Source organism: Euprymna scolopes, chromosome 16 (assembly GCF_053919585.1).
Source record: "Euprymna scolopes isolate OS-2025 chromosome 16, ASM5391958v1, whole genome shotgun sequence".
In the NCBI taxonomy this organism is placed as follows: Eukaryota; Metazoa; Mollusca; class Cephalopoda; order Sepiida; family Sepiolidae; genus Euprymna; species Euprymna scolopes.
In genome coordinates, this window is record NC_136497.1 from 20,932,909 (window position 1) to 20,947,586 (window position 14,678).

General features: G+C 32.6%; 1 protein-coding gene across 1 annotated transcript in view; it reads right to left on the reverse strand.

The window, feature by feature from the left end:
* LOC145296307 (uncharacterized) overlaps positions 1-14,678 on the reverse strand; it is a 153,724-nt gene that overhangs the window by 125,651 nt on the left and 13,395 nt on the right. Inside the window, exons 5-9 of the mRNA XM_080142507.1 lie at positions 11,621-11,769; positions 7,234-7,427; positions 6,549-6,679; positions 3,284-3,403; positions 224-373 (exon numbers count right to left, since the gene is read on the reverse strand). Coding sequence (XP_079998633.1) covers positions 224-373; positions 3,284-3,403; positions 6,549-6,679; positions 7,234-7,427; positions 11,621-11,769 — 744 coding nt within the window. The remainder of the gene's footprint in view (positions 1-223; positions 374-3,283; positions 3,404-6,548; positions 6,680-7,233; positions 7,428-11,620; positions 11,770-14,678) is intronic.

Consider the following 14,678-nt stretch of genomic DNA (forward strand, 5'->3'; position numbering starts at 1 on the left):
AAAACTCAGGTCAATAAGCATCTCCTATCTTTGCGATAATCATCTTTCATTCTTGTGAGCTCCTTATATCAAGTGGTTTCACACCTTGTATGGAGCGATTTCCATAAAAAAAAACTAGTCTGCTGAGCTCAACAGTCAAATTAGTGGTCATGATTGAAAATCTGAAACTTACAATGTTTATTAAAATATTCTCAAAGTCAATAAAAAATATAACAAAAATTACCTTTACAGATTCCATTCGCATAAGTTTTTCCTTCATTGCATTTGCAAGTGGCCGTCTTTAGATCACTGGAACGAACGCAGATGCTGTCTTGGGGACATACAAACCCTTTACATACATCAAAATCTTCTGAACAATCTTTACCCATATATCCTGGGGAGAAAAAACAAAGGTAAATGGATATTTTCATCTTCAGTTTCGTAATAAATCTACAATTATTCATCTTTTATTTTTGACATTATTCCTTCCTTCATTTTTGTTTGATTCTTATATGATTTATGAACCAAAACAATCATGAAGTAATTTTGAACCATAGCATCATTCCGATTATTGCATTGAATTTTATCTGAATGATACAACTTTCTGATTGACTCATTTCTATTGTTGGAATTCGTTTCTCCAGGTTTATATTAATCCACGTCAATATTTACCGTCGGGTTGTGAATTCAGAGTCAATGTTTAAGGAATCAGAGGTTTTGGAAAGAGTCAAAGTTGGAATCAGAATCGTAAGAATGCTAAAAATTGCAAAGTTAGTGTCCGAGTCGAAACATCTTTTTTATCTACAAAGAATAACTATAGACGATCTAAATATTGAAAAAGATTAAAATAAGGAGTTGAGTCGGGTATTTTCGAATTCTACGAGTAGAAGTCACACTCAGAATTTTTGGAATTCTAGGATCCCTTTTACTACTACCACCTCTAAACTTGCATTAATTTATAAAAATTTGAATTTTTATAGTGATAGTCTCCATAACCTGTATCTTTCTCCAGTCTGATCACTTTAAATCAGCAGTTCAAATGGCAGTATGGGCACATAATATAAAATAAACATTTAAATAAATGTTGTGAAGTGTAAAGTTGAACACGTTAGAGGTTTATCAAGCTTCTTGAGTTTTTCTGCTAGAATTATATACATATACTATAATATAGATTCAAGAATAATATACATATACTGTAATATAGATGCAAGAATTATATACATATACTATGATATAGATTCTAGAATCATATACTTTTACTATAATATAGATGCTATAATTATAAACATTTACTATAATATAGATTCTAGAATTATATACATATGCTATAATATAGATGCTAGAATTATATACACATACTATAATATAGATGCTAGAAGTATATACATTTACTATAATATAGATTCTAGAATTACATAAATATGCTATAACATAGATGCTAGAATTATATACATATGCTATAAAATAGATGCTAGAATTATATACATATGCTATAATATAGATTCTAGAATTATATACATATGCTATAATATAAATGCTAGAATTATATACATATGCTATAATATAGATGCTAGAATTATATACATTTGCTATAATAAAGATGCTAGAATTATATACATATGCTATAATATAGATGCTAGAATTATATACATATGCTATAATATAGATGCTAGAATTGTATACATATATTATAATATAGATGCTAGAATTATATACATATATTATAATATAGATGCTAGAATTATATATATATGCTATAATATAGATGCTAGCATTTTATACATATGCTATAATATAGATGCTAGAATTATATACATATGCTATAATATAGATGCTAGAATTATATACATATGCTATAATATAGATGCTAGAATTATATACATATATTATAATATAGATGCTAGAATTATATACATATGCTATAATATAGATGCTAGAATTATATACATATACTATAATATAGATGCTAGAATTATATACATATGCTATAATATAGATGCTAGAATTATATACATATATTATAATATAGATGCTAGAATTATATACATATATTATAATATAGATGCTACAATTTTATACATATGCTATAATATAGATGCTAGAATTATATACATATGCTATAATATAGATGCTAGAATTATATACATATGCTATAATATAGATGCTAGAATTATATACATATATTATAATATAGATGCTAGAATTATATACATATGCTATAATATAGATGCTAGAATTATATACATATGCTATAATATAGATGCTAGAATTATATACATATGCTATAATATAGATGCTAGAATTATATACATATGCTATAATATAGATGCTAGAATTATATACATATGCTATAATATAGATGCTAGAATTATATACATATGCTATAATATAGATGCTAGAATTATATACATATGCTATAATATATATGCTAGAATTATATGCATATACTATAATAGATATGCAGTATTCTCATTAGATATGAGTGCCTTAATACGTGTGTTTGGTGATTTTAATATCAACTATTATAACTCGCTTGCATACTTGAACAAAACAGACACAGCTGATGTCAACATGCATAGTTTGTGTATTAGGAATTTCGTTTTACAAACTGTCACTTTCCTAATACACCTTCCTGATCATGATGATCAGCAAGCCTCATTTCCTGATCTATTCTTGACTACTCAGCTTGATGCTGGTGGCCACGAATATTCATAGCTCACCTGGGAATGTTGATCATCTTTTGATAATGGTTGATATCACCCTAAACTAAGTCGAGCAGTTGTTACTTAAAATGACAAAGTACTACAAAAATGATGATTAAGAATCCATCAGAATGAAAACATTTATTTACTTTTGTTTTATTATTTTTTCATTTTTATCAATTTATTAGCGTCTATGCATGACTGTGTTTTCATCCACAATATGATTTTAAACTATAATAATATTCAACATTAAATTTAAAAGTTTGTTTTTTTTACCTTTTTTTTTCACGATTTTTCCTTAAATGAAACATAATTTTTAAAGTAGTGTAAAAGTCATAATTTTATTTTAAATTTGATTTTAATTACACATTTGCACTAACCTAACTAGATTTTTTTTGGTGGGGGTGGGGTCATGTATATTGTTTCACATAAATTTTAAACATTATTTATGTAATCTCCAAGCTAAGATAAAATTATATTTAATAAAAACAAAAAAAAAAAACAAAAAAAACTGGAAAGTAAATTCTATGGTCGGCAGGATAAAGATTAATTTCATCTTTTGAGGGCTAAACAAAAAAGCAAAAATTGTTTTCCAATTTTACCTTTTTGACACTGACATTCATAATCGCTTCCTTTGCTGATACAAGTCCCACCATTTTTGCAAAGACCTTTTTGCTCAAAGCAAATGTTTCGAGATAACTGACACGATTTTCCATAATAATCTGAAAATAAGCAAATAATTTCGTTAACAAAAAATGAAAAAATTCCAAATCATTTCACTGTTGCATCATCGTTTTTATAATCAAAGTCAACCTCGAAAATTATAAAAGCCAAATAACATGAGTTATTGAGATAAATGCTAAAGTCACAAATTAAGAGAATGCACGTGGTGTTCATCTGTGGCTCTTATTAACTGTCTTAATACACGTCTGAATGATAGACTACCCATCACAAGAAATGTTGTGTGGTTTGTCCGGGCAACACCAAGTTAGCTAAACAATTATTATTGTGATCATTATTGATATTTGTGAATAGAAAGAGAAAGAATGTTATCAAAGCAGAAATAAATATTTAAAGATAAAATTATTTATTTACGTTAAAATAGTTCCCAGAAATGTTAACTTGGTGAAACATGTGACGAAGATGGATCATCCGATTTGTGTCTTTAATGTAACAAGATAGTTTGAAAATATTATGTAATCAGTTAAAAGAGTTAAAGTTTCATGCTAACGAGTCAGAGAGAATGGACAGAGAAGTCTACGTAAGCATTTCAGTAGACACACCAGAAAAATGTAGAGATACAGCAAGCCGACTTTAAGAAAAGGGATCATCCATGAAAATGAATAAAGGCTATATAAAAATATAACTTATTGTTATGGGTGTTCTTTGGAAGAAAGTGTCTTTGACTACAGGACTTCATGACAAAAAAAAAAAAAAAAAAAACGCCGGGAAAAAGAACAATACAAAAAGATATGTTTTTGAACTGTGTAATTGAATATGTATATACAATAGTTTCCTAAAGTATGAACATTGCACTTTATTTAGATGACCATTTTATATACACACAAGTATATAACACACACATTTTAGACCATCTATACAGCTCATACGTTTATTAAACACTAGATGTATGTACAAGTAAAGAGAAACATCATAACCATTAAACGATACACAAGCCCACACACATACAAAACACACATATATACAGACTCCAGCTATGCAAAAGAAATAGAGACACGTCTCCTTATTATCTGTCACATAACACCATTGAGTAGTTCTAATAAAGGGAGACAACTTATACACACACTCCTTGGCCTTCAGGCCAAGATCAAAGTGTAGTATCTGTTCCGGCAGATACTGCAAGCTATGACTAGCTAAGACTAGCAAAGACCAGATGTGGGGGCAACCCCACATGCCTGACCTTTAGCCGGCTCCCATTTCCCGCCTCTCGGGAGCTGGTCCCCTTTTTCCCTTCCCCCTCCCTTCACTCCTCACATTAAAAATTGGCCTTGTGCCTAATTTGCTCGGTGGGGGAGCAAATAAATACCATCTGTTCCGGCAGATGCTGCACTTAAGATAATTTGTACCAGTCAATGGAGGGGAAACCCTCTATACTGGGACAATTATTATTTTTGGTAACCAGAGTGCCCCCTTTTTGCCTACTTTTAGGGGAGCTGGTTTTTACCTCACATTAAAAACGGCCTTGTGCCTAATTTGCTCAGTGGGGGAGCAAATAAATACCATCTGTTCCGGCAGATACTGCAAGCAAAGACCATATGTGTGGGCAACCTCACATATAAGACCTTGGTCAATGTAGGGGCAACCCTTCATACCAATTGTCATTATCCAACTCCCCTACTCCCCGGGGAGTTGGTCCCCATTTCCCCTTCACTCCTCACATTAAAAATCGGCCTTGTGCCTAATTTGCTCAGTGGGGGAGCAAATAAATACCATCTGTTCCGGCAGATACTGCAAGCTATGACTAGCTATGACTAGCTATGACTAGCAAAGACCAGATGTGGGGGCAACCCCACATGCCTGACCTTTAACCAGCTCCCATTTCCCACCTCTCAGGAGCTGGTCCCCTTTTTCCCTTCCCCCTCCCTTCACTCCTCACATTAAAAATGGCCTTGTGCCTAATTTGCTCGGTGGGGGAGCAAATAAATACCATCAAAGTGTAGTATCTGTTCTTCAGATGCTGCATTTCAATTTCTTGTTCTCTGTCAGTGGAGGAGAAATCCTTCACGACTGAGACAATTTTTATTTTTGTTCCTTTTCTCCACGTTAAAAAACGACCCTGGTGTCTAACTCTGCCCCGTGGGGAGGCATTGTAAATAGGAACATTACAACCTTCTTAATATCTAATACATCTAACATACAAAATTAAGTCAGCCAGATTTTCGAAATTATACCTAAGTAGCATTACATGCGACACATCAATATTTGATTTTGTTAAATATTGGTGCATCATGTTAAAAACACAAACACACTTTCATTCAATTTAATTTCTTTGCCAATACACTCTATTCTCCTCGAAATCGAACTATGTGTGATGATAAAAAGGAAACATTCATTGAATTAGGAAGCAATACTAACAGATAATGAACTACTAAGATGTAATTTTGCAAAGTAGTATGCAAATTAGTATGATTACATTCATCGTATGGACATGCTCAGTATATTAGAGAGATGAATTTCTTGTATTTTGTCAATGAATTTGGCTTTTAAATCTCGTTGTTTGTGTGATAAACGGCCAAACTTTATAAATGGAGATTAATTTACTTGAATTTTGTAACACTACATCATATCCTACATGACTTCAAGCCACTTTGCAGCGACTACAGTGAGTCAGTTTGACACTTGGTCAAAAAGTTCCTTTTTGAAGATAACTGAAAGGTACATTTCTCAGCAATGATTTGGAGTAACTATTGCCCAAATCTCAACAAGGAAAGAATTTAAAAACAAAAGTTTGTTGCCATTTTGTTAGCGAAAATTAAGTTTTTCTAAATTAACACAAGATTTTCAGTTTTCACAAAATATTTACCCCCCTTAATTAGAACTCTCCAGCTTCTTTTTTTGCAAAACTCAATTTTCTGCTAATTGTCTTTAAAAACTATTTTTATTAACAATTATTTTCCCATCTTATCGTAATTTTTGGATATGTTCATGTGACTGTGACATGATAATTCAGTAAATACCATTGGTTTCACTTGGAATTCAGTTTTTCAATTTTCAAATTTCGATGCAATAATGAAAGAACCTATTCTTTATGATTGTCTCCCTTTAAATTATTCAATGTCCTCATTTCTATCCAATCATAAATGAAAGAAGTCAGTTTTGCATTAATGCAACAAATCTATAGTTTACCATTTGAACACGAACAAGAAGCCTGGAACTTATTTACACTGCACGTTCCTTGATGCATACAAATATTAAAAAGAATGGAACAAAGGTCAGGAACATGGACACATGTTTGCCCATAAGTGCCAGGAGCACATCTGTAAAAGAAAAAATGGTTTAGATTTTGAAAATCAAAAAATTTCATTTTGTAAATATATGTCAGTATAGAAAGTTTCAGAAAAACATCAAAACAAAATATAAACACACACACACATATGATTATATGAACTCACACACACACGCATGATTATATGAACTCACACACACACACACACACACACACACACACACACACACACACACACAGACAAATTTCCTTTCATATGATAGCTAGATAGATGGGCACACACACGCATACATATATATATATATGTATATATAAAGTTATGAAGAACATCTACAGAAATCATGCTACACAAAGGCCTACTTTTATTTATTTTATGACTGCCTGTACAGATCTAGGAGGTCCAACCTCCCGGGCCTGGCCTTCTCACACTTTGATAAAGAGTTTGTTTATTGCCAGTAACTTTGGCATTTCAAATCATACTTTCCCAACCTTATGTCACATTTTTATTATATGATGAAGATAGGAGATAAACATCTGAATTTGCTAAGAGCTAAGATTAAACAGTAAATGGAGGTCAATACTAACTTGCAGAAGAAGTTGTTATGGACGCTTTGGCATACTCCTTTATTTTTACAAGGATTTTTCACACAAAAGTCAACATTTTCCTCGCACAATTCCCCAATCCATCCGTCTGTGCATTTGCAAGTAAAACCATTCACCTTATCAATGCACATGGCCCCGTGCATGCAAGGTTCATGTGCACAGTCATCTATATCATTCTGAAAAAAAAAAAATACAAAAAAAACAAAAAAAAAACAAAGAAATTTAATTTCACAATTTAATTAAAATGATTACATGCAGGACATCAGTGTTTTCATTTTGTTCTAGTTTTATGCATTGATGCTTTAGTACTTTAGTTAATACTAGCCTGGGTGCCCGGCATTGCCCGGCATTGCCCGGGTGTTTGGAAATGTGTGTTGAGCAAAAAAAAAAAAAAAAAAAAAAAGAAAGTAGTAGTAGGCAGACAGGCTCGAACCCATACCGCGAAAGAGGAAAAGAATGTAAAAAAAACAAAAAAAAGACTTTACGTCTTTGCTGTTGAGCCCATCGTCAAACTGGAAGTGATGAATGTTTAAATAAGGGCTAGTCTTTCGAAAATATCGGCGAAAAAAGCGATTTCTCCCTGTAGAAAAGTGTCCAGTTGAGGGTGAAGGGATTAATGTTTTTAGCCAATTTTTCGATATTTGTCGTTCAAATGGTCGAGTTTCAAAACGATACTAATCTCGTGAAAATCCATCACCTTCGTTGAAAGTTTTAGGCAGATGTACATACATACATACATACATACATACATACATTTTAAACAAACAGGTGAGATTTATATTATAGATATAGATTAATATTAGACTCTCCACTTGTGTTGGGATGATTAATTGCAATCAGAATTGGGAATCGGAAAAATCAGAACTTTTGGTAAGATTGGAATCAGGATTGGAAAGGAAAAAATTTGTGCTTATTTTTGGATGCCAAAATGATTCTTTTAATTGTCTTTTTGATTTGATTTTGTTTAAAGCAAAATTTTCCATTGCTGGTAATATTGATAAAATAATAAATATTGATTTTAAACTACCAGTAAAACTAGAATTTATAGATCATCCCGCACAAGTGTATTTTTACATTTGAAAAAATGTTAGCACAGTTAACATGTGTTTTTACAGTAATCGGGAAAAATAACAACTAAAATATTTGAATATTTATAAAGAATTGGAATCAGAAATTGTAATTGTATCAGAATCGGAAATTTAATATGGAATCGGTAGTTGTGTTAGAATTGGGAAAAATGATTATGTAGAAGTTTAATTAAAAATAAAACCAGTTTTACCGTATTTTGCCAATCTTCCATTGATAAGAGTGGCAATCTCGTAAAACAACAAGGGGAGATAAGTCAGTTTGTCATTTAACCAAGTAATAATCAGTGATGGATTAACAAAATACTAAAACTAAATTTTATTTTTAATGAAAATTCTACTCAATAATTTTTCCTAATTTTTGGTAAGGATACTTATTTCTACATGATATGTAAGTACATCAAACATTTTTTACATAGAATGCGATTTTCATTTGTGTCCAATATTAGATAAGCAGCATTTTCTTTTCACCACTATTCCCAATATTTCAAAGACTACCTTTTTATGCTGAGTGATGCATTATGGTCATGAAGAAATATTATCGAACAAATAAATTTGTGGAAAAATAAAATTACCAAATGAACTTCACGTTTCAAAATTAGTAATTCTATTTTTTCACAAATTTATCTGTGAAAAGAAAAACTAAATAAAAAAAAACAAAAAAAAACTTGATGATCATAAATGCATCACTCAGAATAAAATGGCCATATTGAAATATTTTGGAAAACAGAATAGAAATAAGTATCAACAAGAAAGAAGTATGTTCAATATTCTCCATTAATTAATGTTTTGTAATTAAACATACATTTTTCTTGAAAAACATTCAATTAAATGAATTTATACAAAAATAAGATAATTTGAAAGTGTGCCATACGGCATTGTTTTTGTTTTTTTAATTTTTTTTTTTTTCAGTATTCCCATAAAGTTAACATTAGCCAAAAGTCAAATAATATGAGTTATAAAATTTTCTCTGTGGTGTCCATCGTCATCATCATCATCATCATTTTAACATCCGTTTTACATGTTTGCATGTGTTGAACAGCTGGTAGAAATTGACTTCTAACCTATCTCTAACCAGGTCTTCATTTATCCTTTGTCCTTACAAACTCATGTCTCTTACTAAAAACCATTAAAATTATAGCAATTACGAGTTACTTCCCTTGGACTAATCTCATTTTCATTATTCAGTCGATTTTTTAGTAAAAGGGTTATTTTGATGAACATTTTCTTACATAAAATACCCGTAACATTTTCCAGGCGATAAAACTGAAATCAATTGTGGGCCTTTTTCACCATTGGGGTTCTAGTTTTTCTATTTCATGTATAAAAAAGTATCCTGTTTTGTCAAAAAACGAAAGTAGTAATATATCAGGTCATGACAAAAAACTTTTGCTGATTTAAAATTCCTTTTTGAAAATGAAAACTTGTGGTTTTGAAAATATTTATTCATAGCAATAATGACCTTTGGTCTCAATAATTTGATTTCATCTGTCAACGAACTTATGAAATTTTTCAGGTTTTGACATAAAACATTAATCTAACTCATATTTAATCTCCTCTCATGATGGTAACCTAAGGCCACATAAATTGTTTTGTAATCTCCGAAATGAATGATAATCCGAAAGAGATAGGTCAGGTGACTAGATGAGGCAAGATTTCCCAACTAAATTCTCTTAGGAGATCTTTGGTCAATAGTGCTGTGTGAAGACGAGCATTATCATGATGGAAGATGACTACACCTTCCTGTTGAAAAGATCTAGCTAATTTGCATATTCTTTTAAACATTCATTTAGTTTTTCGGTTTTCTCATGGGATGATCAAAAAGGTTATAGTAAACACAAACCTCTTTCTATATATATTTATGTATATGTATATAAATTCGTTAAAAAAATTTTGCCTGCCAAACTCCTCTGTCAGTTTTTGGTCTACAGACATGGAACTTAATATACAGAGTATTCGAACACATGCAAAACTTTATATTTGGGTTTTAGCCGGGGAAAATCGGTGCAAAAGTGTGAAAATTAAAGAAATCGATTTTGCCAGGTGAAGGTCGAATTATGAATACGCATGCGTAACGTAATAGCTATTGGTTCATGTTTTAATTTTTAGCCTTGCAGCAAACATGTCTTCATAATTCAGGCATTAATATCAAAGGAAAAAGTAAATCGTAAACTAAACGTTTTGGCTTCAATTCTCGGTGGTGGCGTATGAGTCATTTTTTTTTAACTTTTAAAATCATCACTTTATATTTGGTCCAATAATAAATAGGAAATCTGCATTAATCAAAATATCATATTATTTAAGTGTATTTTATGACCAAGTTATGCCGGCCTGCCTGCCAGTATATATATATATATATATATATATATATATATATATATATATATAGCCAGTAGAGTTTAGTTTCCTAGAAGTACATCCAATGAAACAACATGTGTCTAACAAAATAGTGCTCAATGTTCTCAAAGTTCTATAAATTTTGCTATTGTACTATCTTTTAATGCTCAGTTCAGGAGGCAGGTAGTGTAGTAGCTATTATGTTATCACGTGACCATCCTCCCAGGCATTAACATCTCCTATTTTGAGTAAAGGAGGATAGTGTAGTATCTCTTCTGTGATAATGGTATTATCCTTCCAGGCATTGCCACCTCCTTTGGAGAAAGAGTAGTGTTGTACCTATTCTGTTGTCATGAAACGGTCCTCCCTGCATTACCTCTTCCTTGGGGGAAAATGTGTATCAACAAGAAATTATCAATCGGCTTTCATCAACAAACTCAAGATTTACATTATATTTACTAACAAACAAATACCGCTTCACGTCAAATATTTTTTATTGGTAAATAAAGTAAATATAAATGAATTTGGGGACTACTGATTTTTGCAACATGGCAAATAGTTAGGGGCTTACTTCACCTTTGTCACGGGTTGGCCTGGTATTGCAGTACCTCTAGGATTACCACCAACAGACTTTATCTACTCTGGACTTGCCAGCAACATGATTTACTGATATAGCGAGTAGAGGAGTGGTAGATGGCTAAATAATTAGACAATTCTCTACTCGAACATACTTGTCTGTTTGTTTGTTTGTTTGTCCTCCCCTTCCTTTCTTTTGCTAATCCGGTCTTTCCACATTGCTCTCGGCTTTTCAAACTTCCACATATGCCTTTACCAGCAATGCTTCAAGCAAACTACCATTTACTTTTATAAACAAATTTACATCTACAGTGTTATAGATTTTTTGTTGGGTGTTTGGGCAAATGGAAAGTATATAAAAGTCGACTTACCTCACAGAACTGGCCAGAGAATCCTGTTTTACAAGTGCACTTAAACCCATCAATTTCATCCGTGCAGTTTCGCGTATTGTTTTCGTGACAACGTTTGGCATTTTCACTGGTGAATTCACATTCATTAATGTTCACGTCACATAATTTTCCTAAAAAAGAATTCAAATCAAAGAATATTTTTAAAAGACGACCATCAAACACTAACATTGCATAACTGATGCAGTTGCTTAGTTACCGGATTGAATTTGTTTCTAAATTTTTGAGATCAGGATTGACTATTCATATTATGTGAATTATTCAGACTATTATTCTCATCTTGAGTGTCATTTTCACAACGTTTTGATCGATGAAACCTTCAACCTTTTTTAGGTGCATCTTGTCGAACTCTGGAATCTTTCTATCAAACTCGGTAATCTGTATGGAATATTAAATGGGACCCTTTATTTAATCCATAGGCGTAGCCTTCTCTGTTCTATCAGCCATGACTGGATAGAAGTCCTAAGTAATTCACAGTTGCAAGAACCGTGGTGTGATTGATAAAGTACTTGGTAAAATCCAGTTGTAAGTTTCACTCATCTGGAAATTGAAGGTTCAATCCTCAGTGCAAGCGACATTCAAAATACAGTCACAAATTATTTAGGACGTATACCCATTCTTGCCTGACGGAATGAAAGCATACTACTCTCATGTATAATATAAAGGATTTCATTCAAAATTCCATAAAGATTCCAGAGTTTGACAGAAAGATTCCCAAATTTGCCAGAAAGGTTCCAAAGTTCGACAAGAAGATTCCATAGTTTGACAAGGTGCACCTGAAGAAGGTCGGAGGCTACATCAACTGAAACGTTATGAAACGAGGATGAGAACAGTAGTCAGACTGATCCAAATAATACTGATTCATTTTATTTTCTATTGATAAATAATGAAATGTAATCTTCCGTTTTATCATAAGTGTGTTTTCGTTGGTTATTCCTAATGTACTGAGTTATAGATCATGTGACGACATTGTAGTCACCGATTGGCTGATTTGTACATTTTCGCCACAAATATTAAATGTGCAACTCAGAAGTTCACTTCCTCCTTTTCCCTTTTTGATCTGGTCGCCCTCATGATAACATCTGCTCACCACCAGACTAAAACTGTTTTAACATTTTTATTAGAAAACATGCAGCTAGTCACCTCGCTATCCAGACCAGTACTGTTGAGGTGTTTTTTGAGACCAGATCTCTTAAATGTTTAGTAAGTCCGTCTTTCGTTGTATCCACATATTTCCTTTAACTAGAATATTATGTACTTGAGTTATCGTCCTTGAACTTGTTTATATTTTTTCAGAAAATTGTTTTTCAGTGTTTTGTGTGCATTATGAAACTTGTTATAACTCTTTTTTTCAATTTTCTTATCATGTTGTTCTAGCTGGGGGTGGAGCATCCAACCGGATGCCAGACATGCATCAACTATGTCATAATTCTAACCGAGACATGTTTTTAATATTCTAACTGTCCTTTTAAGTGCAATTGTTTAAATCTGTTTTGCGCTTGGTTCACTGGGTATACATGCCAGGTAGTTTTTGAAATTCTTTTTTCATAAGTCTGGTTGTTCTTATAATTATTGGAATGATAGAGATTTTCCTAAGATTTCATTTTCTTTTCATGTTGTACATAAGATCTTGATCTTTCGTTATTTTTTTTTTCTCAGCTCTGTTTAACTCAGCATCACTGGCGATACTAACTTCTACTAAGGTTGCTTCTAAAACATGATATAAGTAAAAGTGAGTTTTTTTTTTATTAAATTATATTTTCACCTCAAACAAGGCAAATTGCCACTTTGGTGTAGGGGGCTACTATCAGGGGCAGCAACTACTGGGGCACTATGTTGGGATTTGGGCAGCAAGATGTCGGTTCACGTTACACTTGAACTTCTGCATGTCAGTACAGTTAGGGAAGCAGGAACCTGGAATGGAATTCCAGAGTCTAGCGGTTCTGGGGAAGAAACTACTGGAGTAGAAAAATCTTTTACATCTAGGGATCTCTACTGTGTGGGGGTGGGATTTAGCTGCCTGTTGAGTTTGTCGAGGGTGTCTACGTCGTGGGGGCACAAGTGTCTGCAGTTCGTCAGAGCATTCACCATTAAGATACTTGTAGAACAGGCAGAGGGATGCAACGTTTCGTTGATGGGACAGAGGCTGAAGCCTAGATGACAGTTTAGGGCCTATCAGATTGGCAACTCTCTTTTGAACCTTGTCTAGGAGTGAGAGACTAGTAGCAGATGCACCAGCCCAAATGTGACAACAATACTCCATACATGGGCGAAGGGTTGCCTTATAGAGGTACAGGATACTTTCAGGTGTCGGTAGTTTTCTAGCACGGTAGAGAGAGCTTACCTTTTTCGCAGTGGACCTGGCAATGTTTTCAATATAATTGTTCCAACTCAAGTTGTTGGGTTGGTTGGTTGGTTGTTTTTGTTTTACGGCATATCAACCCTTTTTGGGCTATTCAATGCCGAATCCAAAGATTTTGAAGAAAAATTTTTTTAATAGAATATATTTGTTGTTTTCACGTTGGTTTCTATTTAACCCATAGTTGGGACCCTAACAGGTACTACCACTCCGGGTCAGAGTGGACCTGGGAGCAATGGCAATTAAAGGGTAGCTCCACACTCCCCAAAGCCTGCAAGCTGGGGCCTCACCACTGGATATAGTTTAAGGTCATATCCAGGACCTCAAGTTGTTGGGGGATTAATGCCAAAATCCTGATGAAACTCATTACACTCGAAATAATTTATGTGATTGAAATAATTTATGTGATTGAAATAATTTATTGGATTGAAATAATTTATGTGATTGAAACAGTACTGAACAGAAAAAAGTATGCTGTCGTTTTTTATGACGACATGAGTTTACTAGTTATTTAAATCATGTTCACAATGACTAAACTTCACTTGCTTTCCAAATATTACATATTTGTATTTAAAAGAAAGCATATTGGAAATTATACTAATGGAGTCACCTTTTATGTGCCCTGTGATTGGCTGAAAAATAACCAATCGCAATCTACTATTT